This window comes from Echinops telfairi, unplaced genomic scaffold, assembly GCF_000313985.2.
Source record: "Echinops telfairi isolate 266 unplaced genomic scaffold, ASM31398v2 ScPeMD7_7473;HRSCAF=8511, whole genome shotgun sequence".
Lineage (NCBI taxonomy): Eukaryota > Metazoa > Chordata > Mammalia > Afrosoricida > Tenrecidae > Echinops > Echinops telfairi.
Genome location: NW_022111377.1, coordinates 8690407 through 8710907, shown reverse-complemented (window position 1 = coordinate 8710907; position 20501 = coordinate 8690407). Strand labels below are relative to the sequence as shown.

The 20501-nt window shown below is 41.1% G+C and overlaps 2 protein-coding genes across 2 annotated transcripts in view; one reads left to right on the top strand and one right to left on the bottom strand.

The window, feature by feature from the left end:
• The window catches only part of ASB13 (ankyrin repeat and SOCS box containing 13), a 38945-nt gene extending 32637 nt beyond the window's left edge, over nucleotides 1-6308 (bottom strand). The window contains exon 1 of the mRNA XM_045285590.1: nucleotides 6242-6308. Coding sequence (XP_045141525.1) covers nucleotides 6242-6284 — 43 coding nt within the window. The 5' untranslated portion in view covers nucleotides 6285-6308. The remainder of the gene's footprint in view (nucleotides 1-6241) is intronic.
• A 9531-nt stretch (nucleotides 6309-15839) lies between these two features.
• TASOR2 (transcription activation suppressor family member 2) overlaps nucleotides 15840-20501 on the top strand; it is an 84250-nt gene continuing 79588 nt past the window's right edge. The window contains exon 1 of the mRNA XM_045285588.1: nucleotides 15840-16157. Within this exon, the coding sequence (XP_045141523.1) occupies nucleotides 16097-16157 (61 nt within the window). The 5' untranslated portion in view covers nucleotides 15840-16096. The remainder of the gene's footprint in view (nucleotides 16158-20501) is intronic.

Sequence of the window (20501 nt, the reverse complement as noted above, 5' to 3'; positions counted from 1 at the left end):
CTTGGTATCAGCTCCTCATTTTTTCCTCTCCCTCTCCTACCCTCTCTCCTTCATGAACCCTTGATAATTTATAAATTATTATTATTTTTCCAGTTGGAACTCTTTATGGAAGTAGAAAGCCTCATCTTTCTCCCTGAGGGCTTATGGTTTCAAATGGCTGATCTTAGGTTAGCAGCCCAGTGTATAACCAATATGCCCAATTAGCTAATTACAAAAAGGCGAATATTGAATGAGACCACTATTGTAAAAAGATTTTCACACTAAACCAAACATTCTTCGATGACTACCAGGGGTGGGAGGGAAAGGAAAGGAGGAGGAGTCGTGGGCAGACAAGTGTTAACTTGGATGGAGGGGAAGGCGATATCCACGGAAGTTGGCAAAAATTGAGGGAGGAGAGAAAGACACCGGGAAGTTTGCAAGAGTTAAAGGCAAAAAGGCGAAATACTTATATATGCACAATCCTGCAACAGCAGTGATCTCCGAGTAACGCTTGGATAGACTTGCAGGCTGACCAGGTGTGGTAGGGAAAGAGTAGGAGTTTACCTATGAATATGTTCATGTCTGACAGAGGATATCGGTATATATATATTACCTTTACTGTAAATATACATACTCAAATATATGTATATATACATATATAGTATATGTATATATACATATATAGTATATGTATATATACATATATAGTAGTGCATGTAGGGGACAAAGTTATAAAAACTTGTTAGATATAACCAAGCACTTGGAGGGAATGTGTGACAGGGCTTGGGGAACCAGGGGCATAGTCTCAGGGGACACCAGATCAATTGGCATAATATAGTTCACAAAGACAATGTTCTATATCCTACATTGTGAGTGGGGATCTTAAAAGCTTATGAGCAGCTATTTAAGGTGCAACTATGGGTCTAACCCCATCCAGAGAAAAAAGGAAGAAGAAAAATCAAAATACATACAGAAGCGTTTGATTCAATGGACCATACAAACATCAGAATCCATGACTCTGAGACCAGAAGAACTAGATGGTGCCTAGCCATCGCTACTCTACCATTGCTCCAAGGAGAATCACATTAAAAGGTCTTGGACAGAATGGGAGAGAAAACATGGACCATGACCCAAAATCTTAAAAAAGGACTAGGCTCATGGGTTGAATAGAGACTGGTGGAACCCCAGTGATGATGGTTCTTAGTCACCTTTCATGTCTGGAGTTGAACTCACTTCTTTGGTAGAATAATCAACCATTTAAGATGAAAAGAGCAGTATGTACCCAAGGATGTAGAACAGAGAGGGCTAGGGGAAAAGGGCGAATGGAAACAGGAAACACGTAGAGAGCAGGATAGGTGACGGCACATTGTGGAAACAAAATGGTTATGTCCTGTTGAATGGAGAACATATCTATATCTATATCTATCTATATATATATCTGTTCTATAAACCTTCAACTAATTAACAATCAAAAGTTTTTAAAAAACAATAAAACCTGCAAAAGATTGTAACTGTTTGTGGAATGCCAAGGTAAAGTCTATAACTGTTTAGAACCTTTTCAAATTGTGGAAATGTGCTAATATATATAAGTGTTTCACTCTGTTGTACATAGAGTCGCTATGAACCCAAACCAACTCAACAGCACCGTGTCAATCTGCGTGGACTAGAGAAACAAATCCATGGACACACATATGTGTATAAGAAAGAGGTTTATATACAAGAGCAATTGAACATGGAGAAAACATCCCAGCCCAGTCCAGATCTAGTCCATAAGTCTGATGTTAGCCCATATGCCCGATACCAATCTATAAAGTCCTTTGCAGACTCACGCAACACATGCAATGAAGTCAAATGCAGGACGATCACAAGCCAGTGGGTCGAAAGTCTTTGGGTCCAGGGGCGTTATAAGCATCTCAGTGCTGACAGGGGTCTCTCTGTGGCTTCTCTGGCTTCAGAGGTGTGGTTGCATCCATGTGGCTTGTCTTCTGCAATGTCTCCCAGGAAGTGGCAGAGAAAGAGCAGCGTCTTCCGCCTCCAAGGAGGAAGTCCCAGATTTCCCAGAAGGCCATGCCCACACAGAAGTCTCATTGGTTATCTCCAGATTGACAAGCTAGACTCCACCCCTACACTCTTAATCCTTACATTGACACCAGATTAGGTGACTACCACAGGCACCTTAACAATACTGTACATATATATGTATGTATATATGATATATATATATATATCACTATACATATATATCAAGACAGTATGTGTTGATACATACCAAGACAATGCCTCAGGACAATTAAATCAAAGCCTTTGGAAACAGATGAGACTCAATTATTCATCAGTAATTTTTTAAAATCTTCAAATTATTTCAATGTTCAGCTAATACTGTGAATCACTGTTCAGTTGCTTATTGCTAACAGGAACTAAAAAAAACAAACTCACTGCCATCAAGTTGATTCTGACTCAGAATGACCCTATAACACAGTGGTTCTCAACCTTCCTAATGCCGCAACCCTTTAATACAGTTCCTCATGTTGTGGTGACCCCCAACCATAAAATTATTTTCGTTGCTACTACATAACTGTAATTTTGCTACTGTTATGAATCGGGCGACCCCTGTGAAAGGGTCGTTCGATCCCAAAGGGGTCGAGACCCACAGGTTGAGAACTGCTGCTATAAGACAAAGTAGAAACTGTAACTCTTTACAGGAGCAGAAAGCCTCATCTTCCGGGGAGTGGCTAGTGGTTTCAAATTGCTGACCTTGCAGTTAGCAGCCCAATGTGTATCTTCACCTCTTAATGTGTCTAGAACGAATGTCCCAGTTATCCCCTTTTCCTCCTGGAAGGTCTTTGCAGTCTAGCCAAGACACCTCGCTCTTACCTATTATTCCTTGATCCTCAACTGAATAAATTCCCAATTCCTCCTTGTGGTCCAAGAAAACCATCATACCAAAAAAGGAAAGTTTCTTTGTCTTAGATGACAATATTTATGGCAACCACTGGTCACAATTATTGCTTCTGAACCCCAACTTGTGTTAAAGCCTTCCTTTTAAAATAAAATCATAATTTCTTTTCTTTGGGGAAGGGGGAATCTCTCGATGATCAAAAAAGAGTGTTAAGCAGAGCATACTTTTTAGGCCCTAAGACCCTTGGCAAGAGAGGCAAGGCAAAGTGGTAGCTCTCCAGAGGGTAAAGCTGAGTGCCTGGTGGCTGAGAAACTGAGAACCAGCTCACCCAGGTGAGAAAAGACACGATGCCTGATCCTGAACTGCAAAATATTAACTTCCCTAATAAACTGAATAATGATGAACATTTTATGTGCACACTAAGACATACATCAGTTTAACATGGACACTGCATGTACAGTTCAGTGACAATGATTACAACCGTTCCTTATCCTCCTTTGCTGCATAGTTCCTTTCCCATAAACAGCAACTCACTACTCCTTAAATGTCCAAACCAGATATCTTTTACTTGTTAAGCTAAACTAGTATTTAGTTTTAAAAAGTCTTGAAGATTAATGGGATTATCTCTGGGCAATAGTTTTAGGGTTCATCTGTGGCTCCAAAAAGTCTGAAAAGTATTCTATGAGAAGTTAAAACTCTGCTCTTCATTTCCACCGCTACCCTTTAATCTCTGATCAAAATATCGAGCTATGGTAGCCAGCCAGCATCACCCATTTCTTCTGTTCCTATGTCAAAGAAGGCAGTTTAAATTCATCTGAAATGGATTTGCTTTTTACTTCCTTCAAACATTTTTGTTAGCAGAACAACACAGGGCCCAAGAGTTCCAACTTAAGAAAGATTCTGGAGAGTTAAAAAATGCAGCCGTCTCTGAGACAGAAACAATTTGAGAAGGTCTTAATCAGGATTATCTCTCAATAAAGGTATTGATTATCTAGACCTCTCAAAATAGTTTTATGTTATATTTTTAAATTATATTTTAATTAAAATTTAATATTTTCACAGTCTATATTTATAAATATTAAATAAATTAAATATTTAGTTAAAATAATATATTTTAAAAAGTCTAATTCCACAGACCACACAGGAGCATATATGCTCCTGTGACTATAAATCACTGGCCACTGGGATACAGGAAAACCCATGATCCTGCCTGTGTACTCTCAAGACAAATGCATTATTCACAGTGGGAAAGGCAATATAGTATAATCCAGAGAAGGCCAATAAGTGGTAAAATGCTACCACTTCCCCTCAGAAACTCACAGCAGACTTTTCTTATCCATCACCATGGCTTAATTATTCCCCACAAAACAATTAACCAATTTGATAAAAATGACATGAGCCTTATGACAACTAAAAGCCCCAAACCAAAACAATAACAAATCTCGGGTTTAAACCTCAGCTTTGTCACTTTATGGCTATATGACCTTTGTTTCATTTCTAAATGATCAATTCCGACATCCATCTTGCAGCCATTACAGGGCTTGAAGCTAGTGCTGGGCACATAACTTTATAGATCCAAACTTGCTGTCATCTAGTGATTCAGACTCATGTAACCCTAAAGGAGCCCCTACAGGTTCGCAAGATTGAACTTTTTCACGGGAGTAGAAAGCCCCATCTTTCTTTCAAGGCCCTCCTGGTGGTTTCAAACTACTGATCTTGCAGCCCCATGTCTAAGCACCTTATAGCTTAGAGGCTCTTTATTGTGCCCCAAGAGCTGCCTGTCCTATATCTCTCTTCACCTCATCTTCTAAACATCCCACAGGGCACTGCACACGATATTTTAGAGTTCTTGGTTAAGGATCATTGAAGAGTATCAGCAGTTCACCTTGATTAGCCTCAAATTCCCGAAGTCCCCCTTTCCATCTTCCGCCAGCCCCTAATTCCAAGTCAGAGTTCCTGACTATGAATGCTGAATATAAGAATGAGTCTTCATCTTTGCAAATAAATATTTACAGTGGATCAATACAGATTTGGAGTACATGTGGTAAATTATAGACACTGGATTCATTTCGGGGCGTGACTTTCCTTGAATTCTTTGCACTTACTGACACAGCCATGTTCTAAGGCTGTAATCTTGGCCTGAGTGAGGTGTTATACCAACAAACAGAAAGTCTAAATACTTAGGTTGGAGTATCCTATTCATCATATACAATTTGAAGTCAGAAAGCTACAATTGGTCTCACCTTCTACTAACCCACTGCTATTGAGTTGATATTGACTCATGGTGGCCCTGTATGGCAGAGCAGAAGCTTTATGGGACCAGGAAGCCTCTTTTGCCACAGAGTAGCTGGTTGATTTAAACTGCCAACTTGTAGAGGATGTGTTATTAAATAAATCAATGACAAAGTTAAAAATACCCACAACCCAAAAATACACTCTTCCAGAATGTACTTTTCTTCTAAATACACTCTTCCAGAATGTACTTTTCTTTAGAAGCTTTAGCTACTCAGAAAACATGACCAGAAGTGACAGCATGCTACTGAACCCTCTACGTGAACAAAACATTAAACTGTGTTCATTTAGGCTTCAGTGGTTCCTGCTTGTTCACTTGAACCCCTCAGCTACAGATCACACTGGCAGGATGAAAGTCTGGTGCTTGCCTAGCCTGCAATGTCAAAGTAAAAACAGATTTTATTAGCTGCCTTTGATCATGTAGGTAGAAGATGGCTGTTGGAAAAATCAATTAAAATATCATTCCCTTGCTCTGACTGCAATTTCCTCTTTTTAAGCTAAATTCTCCCGGGAAGTGGCAATGATCGAGCACAAACGCCCCACAATTCCCCTCAAGAAGCGCCGTGCTCTGATGGGCTTACAACTCTGAAATCTCTTGACAGAGGGAGGCATCAAAGTGCTAGCGACGCCCTCTGCGATGTGCTGCAAGGGGCGGGGCCCAAGAACCGCGCCTGAAACACTCGGGATCACTGAGATTCTCCTTCTTTTAAGAACGTGCTTATCTGTTTGGTCAGTTGTTTTTTGTTTGGTTTTGTTTAAATGGGCAAGAAATAAAAATATGGCCGGACTGAAAAAAAAAAAAAAAAAAGAACGTGCTTAAACAGACAAATAAACATAAAGAGAACGTGCTCCTCCAACCAGGGCCCACCCAAATGCACCACGTGATAAACTCCGCAGGACGCATCGCCGTTCTCCGGAAGGAACATCATCAGGTGCACCTATTCAAGTGCCAAAGAGCCATGACCAGTTACTGCCTTCTCAGATGAACCTGGGCTCTGGTGGTCCTTGATCCTTTTCCATCGCAATCCCCCGTGCCCCTCGCCCGCATCCTCCTCTCCGCTCGCCGCTTACCCACGTCGCCCAAGAAATAGCCTTCGGAGGCCCGCACGTCCATGCCGCTGGCAGACCAGGTAGCGCCTCGGCTACGCGTCCCGGCGACTTAGGTGCAGGGGACGCGGACCGGGACCGCGCCGGACCCGGCGGCGCCAGCGCCCGGCTTCGCCCCGACCAATCGGCGCTCGGGGCTGGCGCCCGGGCGCGCTGGGAGTTGTAGTTCTCACCAGCCTAACCTTGCCAGCTGCCCTTTCCTGGACACGCCACGGGAGTGTGCATGTCTACATGTACCTAACGTGTCCAAGTGCGAAAACCTGCTCCCATCGTCTGCATGGAAACTTCCCGAGTTCCTTTCTTGCTTTAAACGTTTCAAGAAGCACTTCCTTCCGGAGTTGATGCTAATCATCTTTTTCTAGATAAATCATAATTTCAAAGATTTGAAGTCCGCCTTTAAAAAATCATCTACGTCTTTTGGTGCAGTTTGAAAATAAACTGCTTCCCCTACAAATTCTTCGTAGATTAAAATCGGAGGACCAGCTGGAAGCTATTAGTGTTCCGGAACTATTCCCAGTAAACAATTGAGTAAGAGTTCTTAACAAGTGAATCACAAAATTCCGAAGGCTTGGCCTGACAATCTGCTCTGGTAAAGATTACAGTCTAGAAAACCCTATCGGGCAACTCTACTCTTGTCTTACGGAGTCTCTGGGAGAAATCGACTGAAACCGCACCGAACAATAAAACAATCTTACTAAAGTAAGTTTGCTAAAGTCAGCAGATTCCTCGCCCACCCAGATTTTTGCTTAGTCTAAATGCAGACGTAACTTTGGGTCCAATTTTAAATATAAATCATTCGGCCTGGAAATAGGAAAATCTGTTGTCTGTCTACAAAGACAACAGACGTTTCAGCTCTTACAGTTTCCCTGCTTGTCCAACTCGTCTTTATTTTCGTCCCCACTGCCAGCACTGCTTTTAGGAGGGATTTAAACCTTCTGTTAAAACTAACGAACAACAAAAAAGGGGGAAATTCAGAGCTGCAGCACTGGAAATGAAATTTCAACATCTATACTTTTAAAACTTGTCTACCAATATTAGGCTTTTGTCCATTATCTTGCATTTTACTACATGTAATAGATTTTTGTACCCTATTGATATATTTGCTGTGGATGATACATATTCCCTTGTGGCAAAGTTGTGATGTGTGTCTTCTTCAACATTTTTTCAATTTTTAATTTATTGTCATCTTTTAAATCTGAGACAGCTAATATTTTAGTTAATCACTGCCAACTGGGAAGGTAATGAATATTACTTTCAATAAATGAGCATTTTTACTAATGTATCTCATTTTAAGATTCTAAATGATGTTGCTATTAAAATACAAGGCAGCTTCAAAAAGTTCATGGGGGAAAAAAATCCCATTACCTTTTCATACTGTTTTGAAGCCCCATCGTATACCTTTACACTGATTAATTAGTATTTGAAAATAAGTATATTCTCTTTGAGCAGCCTTTTGGAAAAGTTGCAATGAATACAGTTTCTAGTCATACTTTCCTTGATGAATTTGTATTTATTAAAAAATATCCTCCGAGTTTAATAGGATTTGGGCCAGAAGTCCAGGGAATTTGACCATTTTTTTCTTCCATTTCGGTTGGCATATCCACTGAGAACCATCGCTCTTCTGTCAAACTTCCACTTAGTCTAGAAAAACCAGTGCTATGAAAGTCCTATAAAAGGCTCAGCTATTTTTTGGAGTCTCTGGATGATGAAAGAATTGTATAAATCTGCTTCTTCCAGAGTGAGGGTTTCATCAAGCAATCTGAGGAAAGCAAGAGTGGTTGCCAGGGAAAGGAGAGGGCTTCTTTGAGATCCTTGGTATATTCCAGGAAGTCTTTGATGTGGCTTGCCCTATGAGAAGTGTTAAATTTCTGGATAATACTTTTCCCATTGGCTAACCAGATCTGTACATTAGTGATGGGTTCCTGTTGGAATACTGGGGCCCCCAACACTCAAACAGGTCCTTAGGAGTGACTTTGCTGCGATTGTAGAAAATATTAAAGACAGCAGAGCACAGGGGCTCCTCATCCCATGTCAGGACTTTAGGACTGAGTGAATGTATTTTGCAATGGTTATATAGAATGGGGCTTACAGATCTTTCATAAGGCATGCATGTCATACAGCTAACATGTACACAGTCAATAGATAATATCATAAGTGGGTAGCATAATAAATGAAGCAATGAGGGAGTCACCATCTTGGCCTAGTGCTAGTTGACCTTGAGCCCTCCCCAGGAGTAGTAATCTCTGATCCAGAGATGTCAAATCTCAGCAAGAGATGTCAATACAGAGTTTGCTACTTTTATGGTGGGTTGGTTATAGAACTTGATTTCTCTACAGATAACCCTCAGGCATAGTGAAGTAGCCAGAAACAGAAATGATTCATCTATTATGGTAGCTCCTTTAAGACTCGTGGGGGAAGCCAGCCCCCATAACTAATCACGGGTTCAGTAAGCGCAATTGTATGGTTGAGATATATAAAGATTATAACAAAGTCAGAGAATGAGATAGGAGAGAGAGTAAAATAGTCAGACACATTTCATGGTAGCATGCTCACCTCCTGGATGGCCATAATCTCAACAGCGAGGTCTATACACAGCATAGGACAAGAGGGCAGGGGAGAGAGCTGGAGCGAGTCTGATTTATTGCTAACCAAGGCTTATATCTCTTTGGGGTTGTGCATGCCTCCTAATTAAAGGTAAAAACATCCCTCACAGGAAGGGGTTGTACAATAGGCAATACAAGCAATAGGAGGGGCATATACAATGGGCATAAGCCTAACAGGAAGGGGATGAGCTAGGGAGTGTACACCTGATAGGAAGGGGAAGGACTAAAGGTATACATGTGACAAGATGGGCGGGACCTAGATTCATGATGGCGGCCTAACCTTGGTCACCCTCGAGTGGACTTGACATCCCTGGGCTCTCCTTCAGGGAAACAATCTACTACTATCCTTATCAGAAGGGAGTGGGCTCTACTTAGGGTGGGACAGCTATACCAGGGTTCCTCAAACTATGGCCCACAGACCACATGTGGTCCCCTGAGGACATTTATCTGGCCCACGGTGTTCCCCCCCCCCCCCCCCCGTTTTGTTTTTTTACTTCAAAATAAGATATGTGCAGTGTGCATAGGAATTTGTTCATAGATCTGGAGTCACTAAAACGTATTGGCAAAAGGACTAGTTAAAGGTAATGCAAATTAAGACCATGACATTTTCCACAGTGCTAAAATTAGAAAGAAGTGGAAATAGAAATCTTATATATTAATTTGGTATGGAGTGTAGCTTGGTAAAATTTGCAACAAATTTGATATTATTTACTGAAGTTGAACACATAGTTATTCCTTATTTCTACAATGCTACCTAATAAGTCACTCTAAACTCATGCTTTATGACAACAGCATTTTTAAGCTTACTCCTCTTTTGGATGGCCAAGGTTCTGCTGACTTATGATAGGTTGGGCTGTGTGTTGGATTCACATCTGTTCCATGTATGTTTATTTTGATGGTCCAGGCTGAAAAGCAATAGGCACATTCTTTTCAGACAAATTACCTGAATGTAAGAGCTCAGTCAATCTGGACAAGCACATTTACACTTTCAGCTCATTATGTCTGTTACTATTTCTAACACACTGATGAAACACTAGAAGAACTTACTAGTCTATGCCAAGGAATTCTGAAGGCAGCTATCTAGCCAACCAACCAAGATCCATATTTGTACCCATTCCCAAGAAAGGTGACCCAACAGAATAAATTATTGAACAATATCATTAATATATCATTCAAGTAAAGTTTCTCTAAAGGTCAATCAATAATGGTTGCAGCATTACATTGACAGGGAATTGCCAGAAATTCACGCTGGCTTCAAAGGATGATGTGGGAAAAAGGTTATCATTGTTGATGTCAGAAAGCAGGGAATATCAGGAAGATGGTTACTTGTGTTTTACTGATTGTGCAAAGGCATTCGACTGTATGGATCATAACAAACTATGGATACCTTTGTAAAGAATGGGAGTTCTAGAACACCATGCTTATGTGGAACCTGTACCTGGAGTAAGAGGCAATCGTTTGCACAGAAGGGAATACTGCGTGGTTTAAATTAAATTAAACTGAGAAGGTGGGCATCAAGGCTGTATCCTGTCTCCCTACTTATTCAATTTGTATGCTGAACAAATAATCTGAGAAACTGGACTACATAAAGAAAAACATGGCATCGGGATTGAAGGTTTCTAACAACCTTTGATATGCACGTGATATAATCTTGCTTGCTGAAAGTGAGGACTTGAAGCACTTGCTGATAAAGATCCAAGACTGTAGGCTTAGTATGGATTAGAGCTCACCGTAAAGGAAACAAAAATCCTCACAGCTAGACCATCATTATAAATGGATAAAAGATTGAAGTTGTCCAGGATTTAATCTCGCTTGGATCCACAATCAATGCTCACAGAAGCAGCATTCAAGAAATTAAAGGATGCATTTCATTAGGCAAATCCGCTGCAAAAGACTTCTTTAAAGTATTGAACAGTAAAGATGTCACTTTCAGGACTACGGTGTGCCTGATCCAAAGCGACATTCAATGGCTCTTGTACTTTGGACATGGTATCAGCAGGCACCAGTCCCAGGAAAAGGACGTCATGCTTGGTAAAGAAGGGCAATGAAGAGGAAGACCTTTGAGCTGGATTGACACAGTGGCTGCAACAATGGTTTCAAGCAGAACAATTGTGAGGCTAGCACAGGACCAGGCAGTGTTTCATTCTGTTGTCCACAGGATTGCAGAGTTGGAAATGACTCTATGGCACCTCACCTCATTTCTATCAGCCAGAAGTACTCGATCATGCCTACCATTAGAGACATCAAGAAGCAACCTTGGCCAATAGTGAGAAAGTGTAGTATAGCATATGCTATACATAAAGTGTAGTATAGCATAATTCATGAGGGATAAAAATCAAGCCTAGCACAGAGCTGTTTCCTATGAGATGAAGGTCAGTTATATCTCTGTCTTCTCCCTTTAATTTTGGACACCAGCCACAACCCTCACAAAACTATCTACTTCTCTGCAGAGTTCATGATAGCCACACAGAACTCATAGCCTATGCTCACTGTTATGTGGTTTATTAGGAAGGTAACATGTACCTTGTAGTGATACATATTACAATGTAGAATCAGGGTCAACTTCAAAGTAACAGGAACAATTCAGGATCAGGTCAGGAAGCACACAGGCAAAATGTGGAAGTGTTCCCAAAGTGGAGAGCACATTCCTTCATCTTCAGGGTAGGGCAGCTTCGCAGAGCCAAAGGCTGTCACACTAAGGACTGCAGTGTGCTTGACCCAAGCCCCATTCAATTTCCTCATATGCATGTGACAGTTGTACACTGAATAAGGAAGACTGAAGATCCATGCATCTCATTTATGATGCTAGTGAAGGGTATTTAAAGTACCACAGATTCCAAACGGTTCACAGGACAAATAAGCTGGCACAGCTCCGAGACTGAACTTGGCCAGCACCAGTGTGCTCCTTCACTGATAATCAGGTTTAGCTTCTCTGCTGGGCTGTAAGGTTAGGGTAAAAACTTGGTAGTCGAGAACAGATGATTCCATTTTCAGTTATTTCTTATGGGAAAAACTGATTCAGAACTCGACTGCATCGCATCTCAATGGTCCTAGAACAGACTAGCGTTGAGGTCCGCGGAGGGTTCTACTGTATGTCCAGCATGCCCAGCAGTTTACTCTTAGGTATACACCCAACAGAAATGATTTTACATGTGCACCAAACATAAATAAAACAATTCATAGTCACATTATTTTTAATAGCCAAGAACTGGAAAGAATCCAAATGCCCATCAACCAGACAATGCATTTAATTTTTAAAAAGTCCCATGTCCAACCCACAGGTTGTTTTTAGGTGTTATTGAGTTGACTCAGACTCAGACAACACGTACAACAGAATGAAACAGTGCTCGGTCTTGTGCCATCCTTACAAGTGGTATATTTGAGCCCATTGTCACAGCCGCTGTGACGATCCATCTCACTATGACAATCTTCTTCCTTTTTGCTTACTATCTACTTTACTAAACAAGGTGTTCTCTTCCAGGGACTGGCCCTCCTAATAGTACCTCCAACAGTGTAGAAGTCTCACCAACCGTACCTCTGAGGAGCATTCTGGCTGTATTCTTCTGGTGGTCCATGGCATTTTCAATAGTCTTCACCAACACTGTAATGCAAATGCATCCGTCCTTCTTTGGTTTTTCTACATATTACTCACTCACTGCCATGAAGTCAATTCCAACTCGTCCTACATATACAACATTGAAGGTGAAAGAACACCCCAAACACGAAGAACACCACAAACATAATATTCTACCAAATTAATCCAACACAAAATAGTTCAATTATATAAAATCCAAAACACAAGCAAAACTAAATTGTAAAAGTTTAGATATGCATACGGGCATGGCAAATCTATAAACAAGGACTATGTTACAATGGAAGGTACAGAACGGTTATTTTGTGGTGCAGTGGTTAAAGTGCTCAGCTGCTGAGAGGTCGGTGGTTTGAACCCACAGGCTACTCCATGGAAGAAAGAAGTGAAAGTGTAATCCTTAAAGATTACAGTCCTGGAATCTCCATGGAACAGTTCTACTCTGTCCTGTAGGGTTGCTATGAGTTGGCATCTACTTAAAGATAGTGAGTTTGGTGTGTTATTCTTAAACCAGGTAGTGAGTTCATGGATATTTACTTTGTGATACATGGCACACTCTGATTCTGTGCACTTTCTTATCATATTGCATTCTTTGCTTCTCCGCCAACACTTCAGTTCTTGAACGTGCTTAATTTCACGTCTTCTCAAACCCTATACACTTGCTTTGCCTTCTGCCTGGAAAGTTTTTCTTCTAACTCCTAGTTTTTGTGTAATGCCTGGTACCTTAAAAGCTTGCAAGTTGTGGTCCAATGTGCAATGATTGGAATCTATTCACCTGTAGTAACAGAGAATGAAGGAAAATTGGGAATGAGGAGGAAATGGACTTCCTCTTTTGCCTTTAGACCAGAACAGGATAGTGCCTGGCTACCATTACTGGACATTTTGTGAGCAACGATTCTATGGCAGACTCTTGCTTCAAATGGGAGAGATGTGAACCAGAAATTGAAAATTCTCATGGAAGGGAGGGGGTGCGGGGAGGGAGGGGAAAAATGAGAAGCTGATACCAAGGGCTTAAGTAGACAGCAAATGTTCTGAGAATAATGAGGACAACAAATGTACAAATGTGCTTGCCATACAATGGATGTGTGTATGGATTGTGATAAGAGTTGTATGAGCCTCCAATAAAATGATTTTTTAAAAATTCTCATGGAATCCAAACCTTTTAGTCATTGAAGCTGAATGAACTCTTGGAACTATTGCCATTAGGTAATTTTAAAAGCTTCAACCAAAAACTATTTCCTGAAGTTCTCTTTAAACCAAATAATAGTTTAGCTTAACTGGTAAATGCAGAAAAATTTGAAGTTGTCAAGGATTTTGTGTTGCTTGGATCCACAATAAATGCTCAAGGAAGTAGCAGTCAAGACTGCTACAATCAAAAGACATATTGCATTAGGTAAATCTGTTGCACAAAACCTCTTTAAAGCATTGAAGAGCAAGCATGTTACTTTGAGGACTAAAGCGGTCTGACGCAACCCATGGTATTTTCCATTGCCTTATATGCAAGTGAAAGTTAGATATTGAATAAGGAAGACTGTAGAAGAATTTAAATTGTGGTGCTGGGGAAGAATATTGAAAGTACCATGGACTGCTAAAAGGACAAACTGATCTGTTTTGGAAAAAGTAAGGCCAGAGTGCTCCGAGGATGACAAGATTTCATCTTACATACCTTGGACATGCTGTCAGGCCAGACCAATTCCTTGAGAAAGACACCATGCTTGGAAGAGGGACAAGGAAAAAGAGGAAGGCCCGCAAGGAGATGGATTGACATAGTGGCTGCAACAATGCACTCAGGTATAGAAACAATTGTGAGCACGGTGCAGGACCGGGCAGTGTTTCCTTCTGTTGTGCATAGGGTTGGAACCAACTTGATAGCATCTAACAAACAACTAGCAACAGTCAAGAATATCTGCTTTGAACATTGTGCTATTTTAAAGAACTACCTCTATGGGGTCAAATGAACAACAACAACTCAAAAGGTTAGCTAGGGACTTCAGGAGCACTGAGTCCATGTGACTGGACAAGGCATGATTTGGAAAACTAGGATGGGTATGATTACACAATTTGAAAATTGTAATCAGCATCCCTGAATGATACATGCAGAAGTTTTTTAGTTGGTGTATGCTCTGCTGTGTATATTTTCAACAATAAATAAATAAATTCTTAAAAAGAAAAAAAATTCTTCTAGATCTACCAAGGAAAAGGTTGGTTGGTTTTTATTATTCAGGTTTGACCTGAAAACAAAAACAACTCATTGCCCTGGATTCCAACTCAACGGAACACAGCAGAACTGACCCTGGGGGTTACGGAGGCTGTAAATCTTTAAAGGAATCGAAAACATCACCTCTCTCGTGGAGCAGCTAGAACTGCTGACCTTGTGGTTAGGGTAACACTGTGCCACCAGGGTTCCTCAAATGTCCCCTGTGAAGCTCTGCCTTCTTCTGCCTCCAGTTCGTTTTCCCAGCCCAAATCCCCATCTGAAATTCTATGCTGTTCTTGTTTACCTGTTTACTGTTACTCAGCTCCAGAATTAAGCTCCATGGCAGGCCAAGACCCTGTTCATCTAAGCCTCACGTTATCCTGGTGACATTTAACCGCATGGATACATCGCTTCATCGTTCAATCACGGGGCACAGTAGCTCATAGAACCGAATGGTATCCAGCGACAGTTTGGTTCTTTTCCTAGGAGATTTTGGGATAACCATGTTAAAAAAAAACACCCCTGGGTAGTTCAGCTGGGAAACACTGAAGCCCTATGAGTCAAACACTGACAACACGCGTCCGCCTAGGCATCTTTCCCGGGATCCGAAGCCGCCAGGCGGAGGAAGACCCTCCCTGGGTGCCGCCCTTCCGGTTCGCCGCGGGCCGCAGACGCGGGTCTCTGACGCCGGGACCCGCGGCGGCCCCCGCGCCTGCGCAGACGGGGGAGGCGAGTGCCGCGTGTCCGCGCAGCGCGAGGCGCGCCTGCGCCGCGGAGGCGCCGTGATTCGTCCCGACTCCTCAGGCTGACGCCTCAGTTCAGTTTTCACTTTCTCTCTCTTTTTTTTTTCTTTTCCCTTCAGCCGCGAGGTTTTACTTCCGGTTGCTTTGAGCGCGTCGGTGAGAAAGTCGACATGTCCCTTCAGGTCGAGGAGCGTCACGGGGTCCTTTGCTTTTTATGAAGAGAAAAAAAATAATATACACGATATCGGAAAACCTGGATGTTCTGCCGGAGAGCGCGGCGGACCTGACAGCTCGGACTCCTCTCGGACACCCCAATCCTTCAGTCCCGTCAGCACCTGGGGGCACCGTTGGCTCCAGAGCGAAACGGGGCGGCCCAGGCTCCGCCCCCGGGACTGGGGGCTCCCCTCTCTCCGCAGTCGTCCCCCTTCTCGGAGTCGTCTCCTCCCGGCGCCCTGGGCACAGCCACCCAGTCAGTGCTGGTGAACTGCAACTCGGGGGGCCCTTTGAGGGAGGATTTTGCAGAGGTTTGCAAACTTGGAAGTTGAGGTCGGCTATTGGGAATTGAAGGAGGAGGAGAAAGTACAGAAGCTCCTCCGGGTCCTCATTCCTAAGAAGCAAGAGTCGCCCCTTGATGTATTAAGAAAAAGGGAAACCCATGTGGGAGAAGAGCGGACGACATCTCAAAGCATGGCAACGAGCTCGAGCAATGATGTGAAGACTTCAGGGGCGGCGACAGCACCCAGTGCAGGTAAAAGAGAACTTCGTCCGTTTGGGGGCACAGTGGTTTGGGCACCTGTGTAGCCCCCCCCCGCTGGAAGGAAGGGGACGCTCCAATCCCCCGGGTTGAATGCACGTGCTGCTTGAGGCTTTTGTGGTGGCCGCTGAGAGCGGAGGGAGCTTTGCTGGGATACTTTACAGAAATGATTGCTTTTGCACGTCTTTCTTGGATGAGCGGTTAACGCGCAGCGGCACGGAGTGCGAGGGGTCGCCTTTTCCGGTACCCGCTCTGCTTCTTAAGGTTAGCAGCTTTTTGCCACCTGTAGCCGTTCTCAATACTGCTAATATGTAGATGCCAAGTGTTTCTAGGAAGTCATCCTTTTGCAGGTTCTTCAAATTCAGGGCTTCAAAATTCACCTTTTGGAGGCCAGATAAGGGTAGGGTAATTTTAAGCGACGTGCCAGAGGACCGCTGCATCCTCAGGGAGATTTTAATTAAACGCTTGGCCAATTTGTCTCACTGCTGCGTTTCGAATGGGTAGAAAATAATTTCCCACGGGTTTCTTTAAAAATACATAAAGCAGTCAAAATCTACACAACAAAACATTTCTCCAACTCAACCACATCTACTTGTATTTTTCAGTGCATTGTCAGTGATGTTGATTACACAGATCGCCTACAGTTCTTTACAAAAGTCTGCTCCTAGAGTTTCTTTCTAAAGAGACTGCAGGGAAGTGCTTGACTTATTTAAAGTACGTAGAAAGGGAAGAGGACTGTGCACTAGGAAGATAATTTGAGAACTATGCGCAATGTCGTATTTTGGTCCATGCAAGTTACCATTACGTCTGAAGGTGTCACTAAGCATTTTGTGGGAAAACGTGGTGGGTGAATCTCAAATTATGAGGGAAGTATTTTGAAAATCCTCAAATATCTCTTAATACCCTTGTCTTCTATAAAATTAAATGATCCTCCTTTATCCTTCTTTATTTTCCTGTAAGATAAAATTAGAATGATAAAGTTTATTACAAGTACTGTCCCAAGTACAAGGTGGCTGCAAAAAGTTCTTGGGAAATTTCTATTATCTCTTAATTCAGTTTGTCCACTAACTTTTTGAACCTTCCTGTTATATGGTGTTTATGTGGGTAGTCCTTAGTGATCAGAGAGGGCCCAAAGAGTTCCAGGAAATGCATTAGAATGGAATCTAGTGGGAGAAACGTGGTGGTATTTTAATACTATAGGATGTAAGACTAATAGTAATCCTACCCATCATGTTTATAACAAAACAAATGTTCCATATTGTGTAAGAATACTCTAATATTGAAAACTGCTGTGTAGAATTGAGTAACTAAATAATACCTTCAATCAGTATCGATGGCAGGCCAGAGAAAAAGGTGAAACTGTTTATCCACAATTAAATTTAAGAAAAGACCATCTTTGAAATGTTGTATATATTCTATTTCTATAGAATTGATGAATTATGAGAATGCTGGAAAATAATATTTTTAAATTGACCTCAAATGACTGTACCCTTTTTTATTCATTCTCAAAAAGTGTTTCTTTTTCCCTGTTAACCATCATTGGATGGTATTATTTTTATATTTTGTCAATTAATCACTGAAAAGAATATCTTGTTTTGATTCTATTTGCCCTTGGTGAATAAGAAAAACTGATGTTTAGCTGATTCCTTTGCTCGTTTTTTAAAAAAGGGCTCTGAGCACCTTTCTTTTCTTTGACCCATTTAGTTGTAGCCACACTTTTGATTGCTATAGTTTTATAACATTTTGGTACTCTTTTTTTTAAAATAATTAAATCATTTTATTGGGGGCTTGTACAACTCTTGTCACACTCCACACATACATCTATTGTGTCAAGCACTTTTGTACATTTGTTTCCCTCATCGTTCTCAAAACATTTGCTTTCTACTTGAGCTCTTGGTATCAGCTGCTCATTTTCCCCCCTCCCTTCCATTTTGGTACTCTTTTTAAAAAATGCTAGCTCTCCATTTGCATTTTCTCTTTCATGAAATTTAGAATCATCTTTATAAAAAAACCAAAACTTTTGTTAGGATATAACTTTACAGATCCCTTGGCATTTTTCTTTATGCGGAGTAGGTATAGCTCCCTGACTGTTCTTAAAATATTTATTTTGAAATGTGCCATTGAAATGCCTAATTGGAAAAAAAAAAATCTGTGTGCCTCACTTAGGTAGACTATTAAGTTCCTTCAGAGCCCTTTGTGTGCATTTCCCATTTCCTCAATGGTCATTCTGAATTTTGCCTTCATTATTGTCATGCTTTTCTTTATATTTTGTAACACCTATATATGTGCCTTTAACTAGCATATTGTTTACTTTTATCTATTTTAGAGTTTTCATTAGGATCGCACTATGTACTTTGAGAGGGTATTTGTTTAGCATTATGTTTTAGAAATTCATCCATGCTAAAGCATTTAATTAAGAAACATTTTGGTCTCAGACTTTTTTTCACTTTTGAAACCATATTAGATATGAAAATTGGTAACATTTTAAACTATATATTGATGCATTAAAAACCCTGTAACACAAGTAACATTTTAATGAAAACTATATTCCCAAACCAAAAATAAAAAGAAATTAATAAAAGAGTGACATTATTTCTGCAAGTATCTTTAATATCTCCTTTAATGACTAGAAAGAACTTGGTGTCACGAGGGTTAAAGCACATGACTGCTTACCAAATGGTAGGCAGTTTGAACCCATCATCATCAGCTCCACAAAAGTTGTGGCATCCTGCTTCAGTAAAAGATTTACAGCCTAGGAAACTGAGTCTCTAGTCTATCTTATGAGAGTTATTGCAATCATTGGCAATAGGGTTTTGGTTAGATCTATTCTAATATTGTTTTGGTTTAAATGTATGAAGAAAATCTGGTCTTACTGAACTGTAGTCGGAAAAAACCTCAAACCATACCCACTGCCATGAGTCGATTCTGACTCATAGTGACCTTATGGGACAGGGTAGAACTCCTGTGGGTTTCCAAGACGAACTCTTTATGGGAGTAGAAAGCTTCATTGTTGTTCTGCAGAACAGATAGTGGCTTCAAAGTGCTAGCCTTTTGGTTCACAGCCCATTGTGTAACCCACTGTGCCAACAGGGATCCTTTAGTTGGAAAAGAGAATATTTTAATAGATTTTTCAGGTAATTATATATATTGTTATTTAATACTCATCAAAACCTAACAGTTTCTTAATGTTTAATTGCAGTGTAAAATTTCAAACCTTATCAATGGCCTTCCCATACTCTGTCTTGTAGTTTAAAGGCATCTTTCACTTATCTAGTGGTCATTTAGAAAATATTGACTCACTGAATTAAGCTGATTTAAATGATGACACATTTCATAATATTCTAGAGAGTATACATTTTTGGTTCCACACCACCACTCTGGGAACGACTGCTCTATTTTATCCTATATAAAGAGACAATTTGGGCTGCCATAATGCTCTTCTTCATGTTTGTAATATCTAAGTATACAGGCAGTGAAATTGCTGAAGCTGGAAACTCTAAGATGGAAGCGTGGAAAAGAAGGAAAACTCAAATATTTTCTACCAAAACGAGCAATAGAAAAGTGGCGACTGCAGACTGCACACTGTCAAAGGCAAGACACTTGTGAGACCCAGAAAAACAAGGCAGTTCTGTTGAGTCCCACCTCTCACAGGCTTCCTTTACAGTACGTGCCCTGGGAGTGCTGGTTAGGGGCTGGGCACAGAGTCAACAGTTTAAACCTGCCACCTGCTCTTTGGGAGAGAAAAAGGCACCCTGCTCCCTCATAGATTTACAGTCTTGGAAACATATAGATGGGGTCGCTATGGGTTGGATTTAGCTCATTGGAAGTGACTCAATAGCAGTGGCTTGGTTTGTTGTGCTTCAACTTTGTCAGATAATGTAACTTCAAAGATGGTTGTCCTGATTTAGAGTATACTTTACCTGTGGTGAACGCAACTTCCCTTTACTCTTCATTTTCTTCACATATGTACAGCATTATCGAACTTACTATTTTTTGCTTGTTTGGGAGAAATGAAGTAGTATACTATTGGGGGCTTTTACAGCTCTTAGCACAATCCATCCATCCATCCATCGTGTCAAGCACTTTTGTACATATGTTGCCATCATTTTCAAAATATTTTCTTTCTACTTAAGCCCTTGGTATCAGCTCCTCAAATTTTTTCCTCCCTCAAACCCCACCTCCCTCCCTCATGAACCCTTGATAAATTATAAATTATTATTATTTTCATATCTTACATCGTCTGCTTTCTCCCTTCACCCACTTCTTTGCCCCCCATAAATTGCACTTTCTGATTGGATTATTTAAAGAAGTTGATCATCTTTTCATGTTAATTTTGTC